At 42.5% G+C, this 18,382-nt stretch overlaps 2 protein-coding genes across 2 annotated transcripts in view; one reads left to right on the plus strand and one right to left on the minus strand.

Moving 5' to 3' along the window:
• LOC117795041 overlaps positions 1-837 on the minus strand; it is a 2,352-nt gene extending 1,515 nt beyond the window's left edge. The window contains exons 1-2 of the mRNA XM_034645991.1: positions 482-837; positions 355-368 (exon numbers count right to left, since the gene is read on the minus strand). Coding sequence (XP_034501882.1) covers positions 355-368; positions 482-788 — 321 coding nt within the window. The 5' untranslated portion in view covers positions 789-837. The remainder of the gene's footprint in view (positions 1-354; positions 369-481) is intronic.
• A 3,348-nt stretch (positions 838-4,185) lies between these two features.
• On the plus strand, positions 4,186-4,843 carry LOC100479700 (histone H2A.J). Its single transcript, XM_002928374.4, has one exon. The coding sequence runs from the start codon at positions 4,285-4,287 to the stop codon at positions 4,672-4,674; it is 390 nt and encodes a 129-aa protein (XP_002928420.1). The 5' UTR covers positions 4,186-4,284; the 3' UTR covers positions 4,675-4,843.
• Positions 4,844-18,382: the final 13,539 nt, after the last annotated feature.

Consider the following 18,382-nt stretch of genomic DNA (forward strand, 5'->3'; position numbering starts at 1 on the left):
GCAGCATCAGCTAGCCCTAATTTGCATAGCAGCTTCTTTATATAGGTTCAGGGTTAGAGACCTCCACGGCTTAGAAATCATTCGCTACCTTTAACCACGCTTTTATGCGTGGATACCTCCTTACCCCAAATTGAACCCAAATTCTAGACAGGAGCCCAGTCTGCCTGTGCACATTGGGGCGAGGTCCCTACCTGGCACCTCACTCTCCAGACTACGTCCCACGGGAGCGGCGCTGGGTCCCCGTTCCGAGCCCTACGGCTCAAACCTCCCCCTCAGCCCCAAGCCCGCCGCCCGCGGCCCGAACCACCCGCCAGGGCAAGGACTTCCACGGCACAAGGAAGGGCCTCATCTGACCCACGTATCTGCACCTAGGTCCCACATTCACACAGCAAATACGAAATGTTGGCTCTTTTCCTGACGTTCTGGGGGCCCTTAAAAGGGCCTTTAGGGGTTTGAAGAGAAACCGCAGGGACTGCTCAGCCGCCGAAGCCGTACAAGGTGCGACCCTGGCGTTTCAGCGCGTAAACCACGTCCATGGCGGTGACCGTCTTGCGCTTGGCATGCTCCGTGTAAGTCACCGCATCGCGGATCACGTTCTCCAGAAAAACTTTCAGCACTCCCCGGGTCTCTTCATAAATGAGCCCAGAAATGCGCTTGACACCACCTCGTCGGGCGAGCCGGCGGATGGCGGGCTTTGTGATGCCCTGGATGTTGTCCCGGAGAACCTTTCGGTGGCGCTTGGCGCCTCCCTTCCCCAGCCCTTTGCCGCCTTTCCCACGTCCAGACATGCTCTCAGGAAGAAAAAAGGCTCCGAAAGGAAGAGCAAGCAGCTACTGGTGATGGGAGTGTAGACCAGAGCTTATATGTCCTGGTAGCGGACCTGTTTGAAAACCCCCAAGAAAGTGGGCGGAGCTCTAGGCCCCAGAAGACTTTTGTCTTTCCTCCAATAGTGAGTGAAGGAGCGGTAAGCAGAACGAGACTGATTTTTGTTGTTTGCTTTCTTGGGAAAACTTTTTTATTTTTGCCCTAAAATTGAGGAAAGAGTCAATGGAATTTATATTGCGTTTTCTCAACGCTTAAATAAAAATAGCCGATCCTATTGGCGCTCGTTTCCTCTCTCCCCTCCCTCTTTCCCATCTCCCCCCTCCCCTTATCTCTCGGGCTCGAATTGTATTTTTCGAAAGGAATGCTTCCATTAACAATACCATTCCTGGACTGGTATGAAAATAAATAGTAACCAGAAATGCGTAACACCTGGTTAGATTTCAAAGCAATTGTTTTACACCTTTTCAACTATGGATCTTCAGTCACTAGTGCGGGGAGAGGAAATTTTTTAATAGCTCTTTTTTCTCTCGTGACCCCCCGCAAAGAAAGAATTAAAATTCTTTCAAAAAGTCTAACCTTACCCCTTCCTCCCCTCTCCCAGACTTTTCCCTTTCAGAGGCTTGTGCGCCATTAGCAGATTACCTGGCCTCCGCTCTGCGCCCCTCAAACCCCACGCATCTTTGCTTTTCAACCAAATAACGATTTCTATGCCCCTTCAACCCCGCGCATCTTTGCTTTAAAACCAAATAACGATTTCTATGTTTTTTTAGTTGAAATATCGTAAATTTCTTCTTAACTGCATTCAAACCTGAGGTTCTTACATCTCCCACTTACAAAGTTCTTAAAATAATGGATGCCACGACCGTAGCTTTAAAGGGTGATTTGTACTGCAATCGCCCTTCAGGAGGCTCTCAATCCTTTCTTTAAAAAATCCCTGAACAAAGATGAAACTTTCAATGGTATCATCGCTCTAGGATACAGGACTCTTTGTCTTCCCAAAAGGGCTTATTGCAATAAAAGGCAGCAGTATTTAGAACTTGATTCATAACTCTTTCCCAGGCACTTAACATCTGGAGGAAAGAATATTTTAGTAAACTGTGCTCTTTCTTTTGAAAGATAAGCCTTTCCAGGAAAAGTTTTATAGTAAATATTTGTATGTGTCTAAATGCTAATAATTTACCCATCCTTACTCATCTGCATAACACAGAAAGTACTTTTGTTGTTAAAGATAAATTAAAAGAGCCCTCAGAGGGGCACCTGGGTTGCTCAATCGGTTAAGTCTCCCACTCTTGATTTCAGCTAGGTCATGATCTCAGGGTCCTGGGATTGAGACCCAGCGTGCCCCCTCCCCCATCTGCTTGTCCCTCTCCATCCCTCTGCTCTTCCACTGTGCACCCACATGTGCTCTTTCTCTCTAAAATAAGTAACTCTTAAAAAAAAAAAAAAGCCCTCAGAATATTGTTTGTATGGCTGCAAAAAAACCCTGAATAGTCATATTGTACTACATGATTTTCATCTTTGACTCACAAGGGAGAAGTCTATCAGATCTGAAAGAGATCAGGATTCTTATAATGGTAAACTGGTTGATTATATTTATTAAGGCTAAAAAATCAAGGTTAGAACAAAATTTTCAAGTTAGAAATCCTTCTTGCTTACAAGAATAAAAGGAAAAAGTGTCCAAAATAATAACGATAATTGTTAAAACTTTCCCTTGATATAGGCAAAAATTTAAGCAAAATTTACAAAACTCATATCAGGAACATGTTAATAACTGCATCAGAGACTTGTATGTGCATTTATCTAGTTCATTTGGCAATTCTTGGATGCTTACTAACCTATTTAATCTTCAAAATAACACTTTGGGGTAGGCACAAAGCTTATCTAGTCAGCTGGTAAGTGGTAGAGCCAGGATTTGGACCAAGGCAGTCTGGCTCCAGGACGACTGACTTAATCATGACAATATGCTGTTTCTTAACTCCAAAGACATTTATTGAGTTCCTACTACATATAGGTTAATCAGTGTTCTAGGCAATAAGGACATGTACAGAAATTGCTAAAAATGTGATTTCACTGAAATCAAATATTAGGATGGTGGGAGGGTAAATTTTACTTTAAACGGATACTATAATCCACATAAAATATCGCTTATTATAATGTGTATACAACACATAGCAGTGTAATTGTATAATTGTGGGAAATGTTGAGGCAAGTGAAATTACATCAATGAGTTAGTAAAAAATAATTTCTAATTAAAAAAAAAACTTATTTTGTTCCAAATGCTATGGCTCTGCAATAGGTAAGGACGGTTGCTACCGTTCTTCCTTTAGTCTTTTCATGACCTCTGAGCCTCACATGGGCAGTAGAGGGCTGGGAAAACGGACAGCCAAGTGCCACCAAAATGTCTTACGAGACCTTATTTACCTCCGGGCTCAGAGTCTCCGAGAACACGATCAGCAGCGCGGTGATCAATAAGGAGGAAGCCAAGGCCAAGGCTTGGTGCCCCAGAGACTGACCCTGCAGCCTCTCCCTTGAATCCAGATACTCTTTTCAGGCTCATAACTCAAAGACAAGAGATGTTAAGTTTTGGCTAAGAGAGCTAGTTCTGCAGTCTGTGAAGAAAGCACTCACGTCTGGTATAGCACACGAATTTCACAGCCGGTAGAGGCAAAGATTGGCAACCTGTGAGCGTCAGAACTGCGCGGGGAGTCCAGTGTCATCTGGTCTGGTTAAGAAAGTTCAGATGGCCAGTTCAGTCCGAGGCATCTTGTGGGGCCAGCTCCCCACACTGCTGGGTAACAGCAAGCGCATCTGGGTTTGCAGGAGACAAGGCGCTTGTTTAAAGAAACGGCAGGCAGAGGAGTACTGTTGCCCACAATCGCGGTGTCTGGAGTCAGAAAACTGCTGGCCAGCACGCTATATAATGTGAAAAAATCCACCTACGGGGCACAGCATTGTGGGACACAGTACCGTAGGGCTCACCGTGCTACCTCAACTGCTTGAAGCATTTCTTGCTTGAGTGCTTTGTACTTATACGGGGTAGATCTTCCGGATTTTTCAGTTTCTAACCGTGGTTCCTTAATTCTTAAAACGTTCTTTTCTTAAGAGCGAACTTGGACGTCAAAATCTCAGGAGCGGGTAAATTCAAAGGAGGCCCCAAACGCGGAGCGGTCGGGCCCTGGGTATTCATAGGAGAGGCTATGTAAATGAGGGCTAGGAGTTTGCTCTTTTGACTGGACAGAACTGGAGAAGGCGGTCCCTCTGCCAGGAATGCTGGTTGGGAGCAGAACCTGCCCGTCATTGGTCAATAGAGCCGAAGATGTTGCTGCGCCCAATGGGGAGGCGCTGTCTAGTGTCAGCAAAGTGATAGAGGCAGTTCCGGTGTTGGTACATTACATCCACTCACTCAGACTCTGGTCGCTGGGTTTTTCCTCTCGCAGGAGTTTAAGGCGAGAGGTAAACATGTCTGGTCGCGGAAAGCAGGGCGGCAAAGTGCGGGCCAAGGCCAAGTCTCGGTCCTCCCGCGCGGGCCTGCAGTTCCCGGTGGGCCGAGTCCACAGACTGCTGCGCAAAGGTAACTACGCGGAGCGAGTAGGTGCTGGTGCGCCCGTGTACCTGGCGGCGGTGTTGGAGTACCTGACGGCAGAGATCCTGGAGTTGGCTGGCAATGCCGCTCGTGACAACAAGAAGACCAGGATAATCCCTCGCCACCTGCAACTCGCCATTCGCAACGACGAGGAGCTAAACAAGCTGCTGGGGAAAGTCACCATTGCTCAGGGCGGCGTCCTGCCCAACATCCAGGCCGTGCTGTTGCCCAAGAAGACCGAGAGTCAGAAGGCGAAGAGCAAGTGACCCTGATGCCACCACAGGGGAGCTGGCATCCCCAGCAAAGGCTCTTTTCATAGCCACCCCGCAGTATTTTTCAACATACTCGATGTTATGGAAGGCTGGCGCGATCTAGTGGGGAGGTGGGTGGCGAGGGGCCCGCAGAGTCCGGGGCCAATAAAGTCGGTGAAAATCGTGTGGTCGAGAGAGCTGTGTAGTCTCGGGGACCTTCCGGATGACCCGGGGGGCAGCCAGGAGACCTCTGGAGCAGGTACTGTGGGGTTGGTTTCTGCTGCTTTGTGGACTAGTTTGGTCCGCACCCTCGAGGTGTTTTGTGGGCGGTCGAGGGAGACCACCAGGGACCCACTGGCTAGAGGTGGGTAGAATTAAGCTTTCTCCCTCCTTGCCTTAATGCAAAAGAGAAGCAGAGTAGGGTGCGGGGGCGTCAGGGGAATTATTTTTACCTCTCATTCCCGGGGCCTTCACTCTCCTGTCTTGTCTGGGCTGTTCAGGAGGACCCAGTTCTGAAGACTAGCTGGTGTCGCGCAGGAAGTTGGCTCTCTGGCCATACTTTTCAAAAGGTGGAGTAACTTTCCGTCTTGGAAGAGTGGTTCTGATGACACAGTGTCAACAGATTTTGCTTAGCCTAATAGCCGTTGTGTTTTCATGTTTTGGATATCAGATATTTTTATATACACACTTATGTTCACATTTCTTTAAAATGAAGGGAACATCCAGTAATATGTGTAATACAGAAGCATGAGTCATGAGTAAATTTGTTCCCCCGACACTCATGTTGCATAACAGTGCAGTGTCTTTAGTCATGAGTTACTTATGCTTAGGAGCTTTTAAGACGATTTCCTCATGATGGTCTTGTCTCCATCATATTGTACTCCTTTGGAAATGTAATCACTTTGATTTTGCTTCCTAACAACGAATAACGTGCTTGAAGTCTCTTATGCTCCTTCCCCTGTTAGCCTGGAGTAATGACCTCATTCCAACAGTCCTATAGGGGTCGCACTGCTCGATTGTACAGCAGTGCTTTAATAAACGTGAAATGCGAGAAAATGTGAGGATAAATGACTTAAGTCCCGGAAGTAACACATTTCAGATCCGGAATCCACATTTAAAAGTTAAACAGTAGCCATCCTATTCTGTGCTTAACTGACCCTTCCATTTCACCCTTTTCCACAAGCTTCATCCTGGCCCACAGGGCCCACAGAACAGATCCCAGTTCAGACTTCATATCTTTGGAGTCATCTTTCCTGTGAGTCGGAGTTGAAGTCTTCCTGAAAAAACATTATGGTATTTCTTCGTCCTTAGTAGTGGGTGGCCCATTTTCCCACACGGACTTTATTTCTTCCCCAGTAGTTATTGAGCTCTTCAATATGCCATGCTCAATACCAGATGATGGGAGCACAGCCGTGAATAAGGCCAACTAGATTTCCACTCTCTTGGAGCTCACTTCTTTTTCTTGGTACCTGATGACAGAACAATGAACAAATAAATCAGTTAATATCAGAGAACGGATTCACCTTCAGCTTCCATTAATACTTGGGTCTCTCTGCTGCTTGTGCAATGAATGGTGGGCTTACTTCTCCCACGTGGTTGTCTTTTTGAGGTGTACAAAGATCAGGCTGCACGTACCTCTGTTAGGAGGCAGATTATTGCCCCCAATTTCCCGAGGAGAATAGATCGCAAGGCTACCATGGGCCGCAGGTGCCAAGATGTCCCCAGCTATTTACTCCACTCCCACCTTCCATACAAAAGGCTTCTTCATATGTAAAACAGTTATAATGCCAATTTTGAGGACTGAGATTGTTCATTTATATACACATTAGGCATATATTAGGTGCTGAATAAATTAAAAGAAGCTCCATTTCCTACAAGATGTGGGCTTACCCTTATAGGTTAAGGTATAGGTAACTATAATTAACAGGATTTTGTTTTGTTTTGTTTTTAATGCTCAATTGTTAAGATGGTTCTCAGTATTACAACTTTGGGTACATGGTAGGCAGCGGAGGAAAAAATTCATATATATAAAATGTAGATATCCAACGCTGATTTTGACATTTAAGTCTTAATTTCCTAAAAGATTTGGGGCACCTGAGAGATTATTACTAAAATGGTGGCAAAATAAGAACAAGGATCACTAAGACATTTGTAAGAAAAAAGCAATTTTTCCTTTCTATCTGAAAATTCAGAGGAGTCTGTCTGTCTAACCCTGTTATCTGAAGAGCAAGACAGACATGATAGAAAGTGCAACGACTGCCCCCTTCCCCAAACCACCTCCACTGCCCCAGGGATTCTGTTTCCCCTCAAATCCTTCCTCTGCAGCAAGTTTCCATCAGTCTCTCACCATTTCTTTTTCACCATTTCTGATTTGAGGGTATTTTTAAACCAGAACAATTTATTGGCAGTTAAAAATGCATACCTCCTGCAAGATCAACTTAGCCTGCGATCTTTGATGAACAAATAGTTCTTGCCAACATATGATTGTTAATTTAGAAGGACAATATTTCTTCAAGCACAAGACCACAAAGAAGATGACTTAGGACAGAACTGGGTGGGACCTGAATTCTGATTTTTTTAATACATTCATAATCCATAGTTGTATTTATAGACACACATACTCTTTCCTGCCAAGATAAGCCATTCGTGTGGCAGGCTGTGACTTGGGCAGGATTTGTACTTTGTTTTTCCTGTGGGGCCAGTCTTGTCTTTGTGTCTCTGAGAACTGGTCTGTTTAGTTTTGTCTGCCTGGAATCAGAAGGTTTAGTCTGGCCCCATAATTGGTGATGCCTGGCATACTATATGCAAACTCTTCACAAATGCCCTTGGAATGTCATATACCATGGTGTCTAAGGACTTCAGCTCTCTGGAACAACACTCAAGTTCAAAGCCACTCTGTTCCTTACTAGTTAGGTTTTGGAAATGTTACTCAATTTCTTTAAACCTCAGTTTTATTTATTAAGTGGCCTTAAGGGTAGAGTTTACATCAGTGGATTTTGCAGAGGGTTCATTGAGTTAATGTGAATGAGGGCACTAGTGTTTCCCATGTAGAAACATGCTCAGCAAATAGTAATTACTCTTATTTTTATGTGCAACTGGATTTAGAATGGGTTGCAACAATTCTGGGACCTACTGAAATAGAAAAACATGGCATTCTAGCCATCCTCTGACTTTACTGATAGCAAACTATAAAAACAAGTTTCGTGTCTGTTTTACTAATTACAAGACATCCACAACCAATCTATAACAGGAAAGAGAGTAATAAATAGTTAAAGCTTGTTAACCGTTCGGGTTAAAACCTTCATTTGCATTTCTCCTTTCCCTAAAGACGACCTACTTTGGAATTAATGGCTTATGTACACCCACGCAAATTAAAAGCGGAAGCTTTTGGTTCAATAACTTATTGAGTATATATTACATATGAAACCTATGATTGATAACCAGCTGTTCAGAAAAATGATTCTAATAAAAAGATGATTACAATATAGCAGCCTACATGTAAAGAAAGGGAGATGCCCAGGGTGTTACACTAACAGGGAATGGAGGCATCTGTGTCACTCGGCCTGGTGGGAAATGGCACCTGGGATAGGTCTAGGTGTGCGAGTTAGCCTAACATGCTAGAGTGTTCTGGGCAGACAGGCAGCACGCACCAAGGCACAGGAGTCAAAGGACAATGGCTGCAGTTGGATGTAAGAGAATCTAGTGGGGGGCGCCTGGGTGGTGCAGCGGTTAAGCGTCTGCCTTCAGCTCAGGGCGTGATCCCGGCGTTGTGGGATGGAGCCCGACATCAGGCTCCTCTGCTGTGAGCCTGCTTCTTCCTCTCCCACTCCCCCTGCTTGTGTTCCCTCTCTCGCTGGCTGTCTCTATCTCTGTCAAGTAAATAAATAATATCTTTAAAAAAAAAAAAAGAGAGAATCTAGTGGATAAGGTCATTCAGGAGTCATAACTAAAAGTAGGCATCCAGAGGGAATATACATACACAGAATATATGTATAGATGCGTAAGTGGAGGTGTAGAAAACAGCCCAGCTGAACAGAGGCTTTGGGGATCCATGAGATCTAATGGACTGACAGGAAAGGGAAACCACTGAGGACATGGCCCGAGGAGAGAGAGTCTGTCAAAGGATGGAGATTTCTCAGTGTTTGGATCCCTGCACCCCTGGACACCCCCTAAGTTGCTTGTATTTTGCCGTATAATTAGGAAATGTTCTTTAAAAGTTATTGCATGCTCCTATCCAGTAAACACTGACAGGCTGGTTCAGCTCACTAATGGAGTTGGGATGGATACGTACTTTTACCCTTTGCGATTTCACTTTGCACATACAGAAACTCGGGGAATATTTGGTGACAACGAGCATTTTTTTTAAAAAAGCTGAGAACAATGTTCATAAAGAACCCTTTAAAAATATGTCCTTTATTATCATTCCATTTAGTTGAATAGTTCTTTTATGTGTTTTAATTTTAATTGAAGTTTTAATTTTCATTTAAGTAAATTTTAATGAAGTTATAGAAACAGTGGTGACTTATTAATTCATAAAACCAATGTAGTTATTTAATTAATTAATTAATTTACTTTCTCAAGGAAAGGTATATTGCTTATAAGTATCATTCGTAGAAAGTTATAGTGAATTTTGTTAAGGTGTAATTGACATACAACATTTTCAGGTGTATAAATAATGACTCGATATTTACGTATATTTCAAAATGATCACCATAGTAAGTCTACTTAACATCTGTCACCATCCATAGTTAACAGGTTTTTTTTTTCTTGTGATGAGAACTTTTGAGATTTACTCTCTTAGCAACTTTCAAATATGCCATACAGTATTATTAGCTGTAGTCACCATGCTGTACTTTACCTCCCCATGACATAATTATTTTATAACTAGAAGTTTGTACCTTTGACTCTCTTTACCCCTTTTGCCCAACCCTCCCAATGCACCCCCGGGTCTGGCAACCACCAATCTGTGGTCGGTATCTATGAACTTGGTGTTGTTTTTTTTTTCTTATTCCATATATATGAGATCATATGGTATTTGTCTCTGTCTGACATATTTCACTTAGCATAGTACGCTCTAGGTCTATCCATTTGTCAAAAATGGAAAGATTTCATTCTTTTTTATGACTGAATAATATTCGTGTGTGTGTGTGTGTACCACATTTTCTTTATTCATTCATCTATTGATGGACACTTAAATTTTTTTCACATCTCAGCTATTGGAAATAATACTGCAATGAACATAGGGGTGCACATATCTTTTGAGTTAGTATAATGTAGATATTTTCAAATGTTTAAAATGAGAGAAATTTCACCCAAACAAATTGAATTTTTTTTAATTAGCTAATGTTTAGTTTCCCAAGGGAGGGAAATGGAGCTAAGAGGAATAGAAACAAACAAAAAGAACGAAAGAAAGAAAGAAAGAAAGAAAGAAAGAAAGAAAGAAAGAAAGAAAGAAAGATAGATAGATAAGAAAGAAAGAAAGAAGAAAAGAAAAGAAAGGAAGCCAGTTGGCTTCAGGCAGATGTGAAATTACCACTGTAAAGCTTTATTTTGTTTTCTCTACAAGGAGAGGAAAGAAAGTTTAGGTGTTGAAAAGAGATTTTAACATACACATACAAAAAAGAGAATAACAGCACTTTTGGATTGTAACTCAGGTCCTTGATAATTTTATCAAGCCATGCAGTGAAAAAGCCAACACTGCTTGACTCTAATTTATGGAAACGAAAGAGGGATAAGCCCTATATTACGTGACCTATTTTTTAAAGACAGATCAGACCAACCAATCTGCTCATGAGGGTTTATTTGCTTTCTTTTTTGAAGAAACTTCTCAAATGAACTATCTTGTTCGTGCCAAAAGCCCATGTAGCAACTGCAACTTTAAAATATCCCTGGTGATATTGTGTTTATTAGGGAGAAAGGTGTACAAATTCCTGTGAAAATGAGAACACATGAAGGAAGCAAGTGATTGGCCTGGAAGAGGTGAAGTTTTAGATTGTGACGGCTAAGAGTAATAATCTGGTTTATAAAAATGAGTAATTTCTGATGCCCACAACTTGGCCAGGGGCCAATCATCCCTGATCCTAGGTCCAGACAGACACAACTAAATGGACCAGTCCTCAGGGACACAAAGACAAAAGTGAGGCAGAACTCTTTCTCTGATTGAGAAATGGTGACCCAAAGCCAAGTTTGTCCTAGGGTCGCTGGTCTGAAGAGACCTGAGTGCCTCAGCCCTCGGGGGTTAGCTCGAAAACAGACTGGTCAGACTTCTGTCCACTCTCTCCCTATGGAACTTGCCTCTTAGGACAACACGAAATAGAAAGCAAGCTAACAAGCAACGAAAGCAGAGAATAGAAGACTAAAAACAATTTTATCAGGGCACCTGGGTGGCTCAGTCTTAATAAGCATCTGCCTTCGGCTCAGGTCATGATCCCAGGGTCCTGGGATCAAGCCCCGCATTGGGTTCCCTGCTCAGCAGGGAGTCTGCTTCTCCCTCTCCCTCTGCCACTCCCCCTGCTTATGCTCTCTCGTTCCCTCTCTCTCTCTCTCTCTGTGTCAAATAAATAAATAAAATCTTAAAAAAATTTTATCAAAGAATACTAATGTGATCAGACAATACAAAAAAATTCCAAGAGCTCTTCTTCCAAGGGAAACAAAATTAACTCAACACTGAAGCTTCAACAAAACATAGGAACACAATTCAGCACGAACTTACCTCCCAGCCCTGAACAGGTCACACCTTATCCAGAGAGAATCACAGGGGGTCTCAGACGTGCACGTTCTTAATGAGTTGAGAGTCTTGGTCCAAGCAATGGGAGCTTTAGTGGAATCTGTATTTTTGTCTATGCCCTCCAGCAAACATCACGAGGAACACAACTGTAGTTGAACAAGTTGGGTTTTTTGCTCTCTGCAGCATGGAAGACACACTGTGGAGAGATGTGGGGTGTCTCACTAAGAGGTTGCTAGAAAGGATTTATTACAGGATTTGGGTATATGTTCACTGGTTTAGGGGTATTGCCTAGGATTGCGTGCTGCTCTGGGTAGGGGTAAGTCTATGATGTGGTGGCTTAATACATTTAATAAGGTGTAAAGAATGAAGTGAGACTATAGCTGTAATTGGTGAATCGGGCTAACACATTTCAGGCTGTTTGGGCATTTTTGTGGTTTGGATAATATTTGTGCTTTGGGGTTCAGAATATGATTACAGAGTAGTCTTGGTTTTGTTTTGATTTTTCACGGTCACGGAATGGCCTTGTCTGGTGTCGATGTGTGACATTGTTTATGTTCCACAGGACAGCATGGTGCGGCTGTCAGGCCAGCTCCTAGCAGCACCAAGGCCTTGCTGATAGTCCAGGCCCATTACGAGCTGTCATGGGCTGCTTCCCCCTTTTTCAAGAGCTAACGAAATAATGGGACACCCAGAAGAGGGCTTGCTGAGCCGTGGAAGTAGACAAGGACATCTCAAGACAAATGTTGGCAGTGTCCAAGCACCGTGCAAAAGAGGGAGCTACTGTCTCTGGGTATTTCATTTACGTACTCCCAACATCCAAATCCTCTAACGACATCCCCTTGTTTTCCTGTTCATCAAGGAACTTTCTATCTTGAATTTATCTTTTTGTGTGTGTCTTTGTATAGGGTAAGACTGTTCTGGTGTCTTTAACATGATAATCTGTGTATCACTAATCATAAATGATGTTTTAAATGTACATTTATATTTCAGCTTATATTTATATACACTTATATATAATTTTTTATATTTAAATGTATATATTATGTAAATTCCATGACCTCACTTTCCTGTCTTCCAATAGGCTGTTCCCCGTGGCCCAACCCAAATACAAATCAGTGTTATTCTGATTTGAACTCAGGTGAGAAAAAAAAAAAAACAAACCATTCAACTCAATAAAAATCTGGACATTTATTGATAAGCTTGTTAAGCCTCTGCTTTCTCATGCATAAAAATAGGATAATCAGATCTATGCCTATCATGAAGCAGTTGGTGTCGAGTGTATGGTAAGGGCTCAGTAAATTACGGAGATTGTTATGACCATTACACTATATTTTCTACGTGGCTTTTCTCTTTCCCTTTTGTGTTTCTGTATCTCTGGGTCCAAGTTGATGATCTATATCCCCTACTTGCCTACTTCCGTTGCCTATTTCAGGTTTCCATGAGGTTTTCTCCCAGGGACCTCAACCTGAGCCTCTACCAAGCTAGCCAGGTTCCCTTCGTTCTTCTCCCCCCTCCCTAGGTCTGAATTCCTGCTCTGTTCATTGTGTACTCTGCACAAGTTATTTAATCGTTCTGTGCCTCAATTGACACATTCGTTAAATGAAGGAAATGACACTCGCTGCCTCACCGGGTGGCAGTGAGGACTGAATAAATGAATGCACATAAGGCAGAAGGCATTCCAAGAATGCCTGGCACACAGCAAACGTTCTGCAAGTGTTAGCTGCTGTTCTCATGCGTTTCCCAATAACCCAGCACCACACCCTTTGTAAGTCCCCTGAATCATGTCACTGCCATGCAACCAGAGCTGTCAGCTAGGGACTAGTTCTGATTTCTCTTGCTGCCTCATCCCCTGTATCACACGGATGATCGAGGGTTGTGCTTTCTGTCTCTGAACTAGATCTTCAGCTCTTCTCCTTCACCCTCCTGTGCTAGCCGAGGGGTCTCTTCATGCATCTCCCAGCTCCGGTCTTTCACCCTGCAGCCAGCCTATCCCTTGCATCACAGCCCCGGTCTCATTCTGAATCACAAATCTGGAAGCGCATTATACTTCCCATGTGCCAAACGCTGCTCTTGAGAGTGTCATGATATTAACTCATTTGTTATCTGTGCTCAGTGACTTCTCCCTCTTTTCTATATTATTTATTTATTCCATAAATCTTGTATTTATTCAATAAATCAGGAGCTCAATCAGCCGGGATCCTGCCAGGAAACAGATGGCATGCCCAAATATGGTGATTTGAGAAATGTGTAATAATGGGATTATTTACAATGACATGAGTAGTGAGAAGGGAAACCACATGGAAGGGGGTTAGTGACAGCTGGGCTCCACGACCACCCTCGGCTTGATGGAGTGAAAGGAGAGAGTGCTCACCAGACCTGGTAGGAGAAGGTTGTGGGGAGGGGGCCCTGCATGACAGGGAGAATCAAGGGAGTCTAATCTAAGACAGTCATGCTGGTTCCCAGAATCTCATTTTCCTCCCTTCCTCCAATATCCTGCTTCTCATTGGCCAGGCCAAGTGAAAGCCAAAAGACAGAGAAGGCGCTCTGATGCAATCTCTACAATTCAGTCTCCCGGGGCGATAGAACAGAGTGGAAATATGCCAAGAGGGGCTCTGGAGGGCCAGACCTCTTAGTCATCCAAACACAAAGTGAGCAGGCACCCACTGCCATGGGGGAAGAATGTAATGGGGCCTTGCCTGGCATGGCAAAGGTCACCCCCTCACAAAACCCTTGACCTACAGAGAGTGCTAGCAAGAGCAAACAGAGCAGATGAGATCCTTGTGTTCCTGAAGCTTTCACCAGAGTAGACCTCAAATGAAGTCTATAAAACAGAGATTCCAGCCTGTTGGCCATTTTGTCATTATCTGTCACTCACCAGCCATATCAAACTACCTCTCATCTCTTCCAGCAGTAGATGCAGAAATACACGGAACTCATGCCCACTCTTCTTTGCTTCAGCCCCTGGAGTAGAACTAGCCCCATGTTTAATCTAACTGCAAAGAAGGCTGGAAATTGTGGAAGAACCTGTTGGAAAATTTTAGGGAGTACCACTGTTAGGGTATCTCAGAGCAGCTTTTGCTTACCTTCTCCTTCTTAGCTTTGTTCTAGTTAACATACTCCTGACATGGAGACCGCCAGTCAACCAGGGGTCTCTTGCAATTTTTTAAGAACAAAGATGACCACCCCCAAAACCTTTTATCATTAACTAGTACACATAAGCTAACAGTGCCTAACTGGTTACCTAGCAGAAGGAGTTTGAGAAATACTCGGTTTGCTTTTGTCAAAGGAACTGGCGCTAGTAATTTTCTCAGTAGGTTGTGACAGGACACTGGATTCTCTTCGCACACACATGCCAGTTATGAATTTCTTGCCTCTGAGCCCCACATTCAACCTTCAGTACTTGCTCTAAGAAAAGAGGCAGAATTCCTTTAATCATTTTTTCCATTTTGGTAAAGCATGCTAGTCTCTCAGTAGAAAGCACTGGAATGACTTTGCAGGAGGAAGGGACAGCTCTTCCGGGCTCAAGCTGCTGGTGGTAGTGGTGGGTAAGCCGCGAGGTCTGAGGACATCAGGTGGCAGTCTGCCCCAGCCATGTGTCCAGAGTGCATGGTCTCTCTGTGACCAGCAGCCCCGACTCGCTCTGGGGACCACCTTCCTGCAGCCTCCCACCAGGGAAACCACACTCCAGGCCTCTGGCTTCGGCAGTGCCCAGACTCCCTCACATGGCCACCTCCCAGAGCTGATGTCCTATGGTTCTTTCCTTGAGGTCAGGGAGTGTGACAGGCCACCTGCCTGCAGTGTGGAGCTCACACTATGAAGGTGGCATTGAGTCGTCGTGACAGAGACTGTAGGCTCACAAAGCCCCAAATCCTTACCATCTGGCCCTTTACAGAAAGTTTATTGATCCCTGTGCTAGTCTAATAGTGGAAACAAATAAAAATACAAAATAAAAAACCGAATGAACACAAAGCATCTATTTAAATAACTGAATTGTTCTACTAATTTTTCTTCAGAAATGTATTTTCATGCTATTCTTTACTTTTTTATGTTCACTTTAAGTTTTTTCATGAACATGTATTTTATGAATAAACTCAGAGTACAAATATGGATTTTAAAATTGCTCCGCCAGTGATCTGGGTTACTCAGCAATAGGAATGGTCATAGGACATGCTGGATTTGTCCTCTGCCTGCATTTTGATTCTCTTATCACTTGAAAAAGCTGACAAATATTACTTGAAGTTATGGAGTTTTTTGTTTTCGCTTTTGTTTTGCAGTTAAGTCCCTAAATATGGCAACCTTTATCAACTCCCAGAAAAAAAGTCCAACTTTCATAATAGCACGGCCTTTTCATTTGTGGGTAGTGTATTTTATAAAATCAGACAAGATTTCAGAGCTATCTATATTCATGTTTTCCCCCTCTCCCTGCCTGAACTTTGGCTGTTACCTTCTTTACCTCATTCCCCATTTTATTGGAGTCAAGGTTCCTGGGTACAGTGGTAATGATGGAGTTAATTCCGTTTTTCCTTGGACTCTAATTTTTCTTGAGATTCTAGGAATATAAACACTATTGGATTCTAATTTTCCTCTGCTATACAAATCCTTAAAACTTTTTTTTTTTTTTGCATCTCACAGCATTCTTAAAGTGTTAACTCTTCTAGTTCTCAGTTATTTATCTGTAAATGCAATATAATTCTTACTAAATAAGGATTCATTATGGTCAATTGCAATAGTAGCTTATTTTTAGGCTTCACGTGCCTAATGAGGGGAAATGTTTGAATAAGACAACAGTTCAAGGAAAACAATGTATTGGGGAATCCATGGTCTTTTCTTTGTGAACTTATTTTTTTTTAATGTTTTCTCTATTTGGTTGCAGCACCATTGAGGTAATAAGTTGATATTTAGTATTTTTAAAACTTCAGAGAAAAATTTCCATTTTTAAAAAACCTTTAAAGGCTTTTTTAAAACATAAAAAGACTATAGAGGTATATCAATTATGTCTTCATGGCACATGGCATATAATAACTGTCAGATTATTTTTTTCCAAACTGCTCATTAGCATAGGTTAAATAAATTCTTTTTAAAAATTAGCATTGGTAAATATTGTATTCAAGGTATGAGACAGAAGTGATACAGACATTGATGCTTATGTCTTAAATTTTCCATAAGGACCCTGAGGGTAGGGACCTCATCCGATTTTGCTTGCGGGTTTCCCAGCACCTAGCTCACAGTATACGCTCAGTGACTTACCTGCAGAATAAATGGTTCATGACACACCTCCCCAAGCCCTCAGGTAGCTCATTCCATCAATCACTCTTTTCATTCTCCAACCCGTCCCTCTCTCCTGGGGATTAACCCTCGGCAAACTTGGGCATGCTGATCAAGCAAAACCCCTCTGCTCACCCAGTCCTTAGCCAACTGTCCTACCTACTTTCCTTCACAGCCAAACTCAAAGGCGTTCTTAGAAATAAGAGAACTGTCCTAGGGAGAGTTATTTTGGTCTCACAGAAGTCCTAGCTCCAACCTTTGCTAAAAGCCCTTAATTCCAGGAGTGTAAAGAACAGAAAACTTTCCCCACAGCTCCTTTATACCTTCCTGAACCCAGGCTCCGGTGTGTAGACATTATAGCTCTGCTCGCAGACAGCTTTGAGTCCCGGAAGTGCTGTAAGAAGGCCTGTCCTCCAAACTCATTCATGTATTAGACCTGCTGCCGTGGGAATGGAAGACAACATTGAGTGTGCAGTTCCCTATGGGGTGGTATTGTGACATCTTGTGGCCAGAGGAATTACTTGAAGTAAAAAAAAATTAAGAAATATTTAAAAATGTCTCCCAACTATGTATAAATAAAGCAATCTTTTACGAAGACCACAAACTAGAATATGCAAATGAGAACTGAAACTAAACAGAACCTTGGATGTCCTCTAGGGCTTTCTGATTCCACACCACAGCAGAGTATGGTTGTGATCCTTAATTCACGTTTTATACCTTAAAGCCCAAGAAAAAGAGTAAAAGGAATTTCAAAATGACTTTAAGGGTCGATTAATGTATAATAAAATGCCACCTTGAGAAGCAAATAGTATTGATCCGTATTATCTGATTAAAGATTTGTATCATGCTTAGCAGTGATCCATTTTTTGAAAACCATAATGTAAATTCTAATCATGACGACAATGCCTACTCAGCACCTACCGAGATTTTGAACTGCTGATTCACCTTCCCTGCAAATACAGCAAACATATGAATGTGTCAGATTTTAGAGCTGACTTTTCAGAAAATAAAACAAGCGATACTAGGAAGTGACTTTATGATAAACTGTGAACAGCTTCCTTAATAAATGTGAAATAGAAATCTCAGAAAAAATATAAATTTCAAGCAAGACCATTAAAAATATTGCAGACCAAATACCAAAGAATAACTGTTTACATTTAAATTACACTATTGATTCGATGATGATGTGATTGTGCTCCACCCCTGCACCTAAATGGTAAAAGATTCAACTCACTTACTGGCCTATAATGATCATACTAAATAAAAAGAAAATCCAAAATGACCTAGAGACTACATTGACAGGACTTGCTTTAACCTGAAAGAATAATTTCCAAGAAAAGTCTCAAACACAAAGGATCTCAGAATAGAAATCTAAAAATCCATCAAGGAAATCAGCTGCAAGAAAATAAAAGCCTTATTGTGTTATTGTACTATCCTTTTAGGATACCAACTTTTGATGACATGGGATTCACGGAATGGTATTTAAGATACAATGGAAGAATAGGTATGCCTAGTTTAAACCCAACGCACACATGGTCTCATTGTGCATGTGTGTGTACCTTTGCTCATAAAATATTCACACTTTGGGCCACTGGATAATCCACATAAACTGTTAGCGTCAATACTCTCATCTGTAAAATGGGGGAAATATTTGTGAAAATCATTTCCCAGGCTCACTGGCTAGCTGAATTAGTTATTAAAGCACTTTTTAAAGAAAATGGTATCAGTGCA

The sequence above is a fragment of the Ailuropoda melanoleuca genome, chromosome 16 (genome assembly GCF_002007445.2).
Source record: "Ailuropoda melanoleuca isolate Jingjing chromosome 16, ASM200744v2, whole genome shotgun sequence".
NCBI classification, from domain to species: Eukaryota; Metazoa; Chordata; class Mammalia; order Carnivora; family Ursidae; genus Ailuropoda; species Ailuropoda melanoleuca.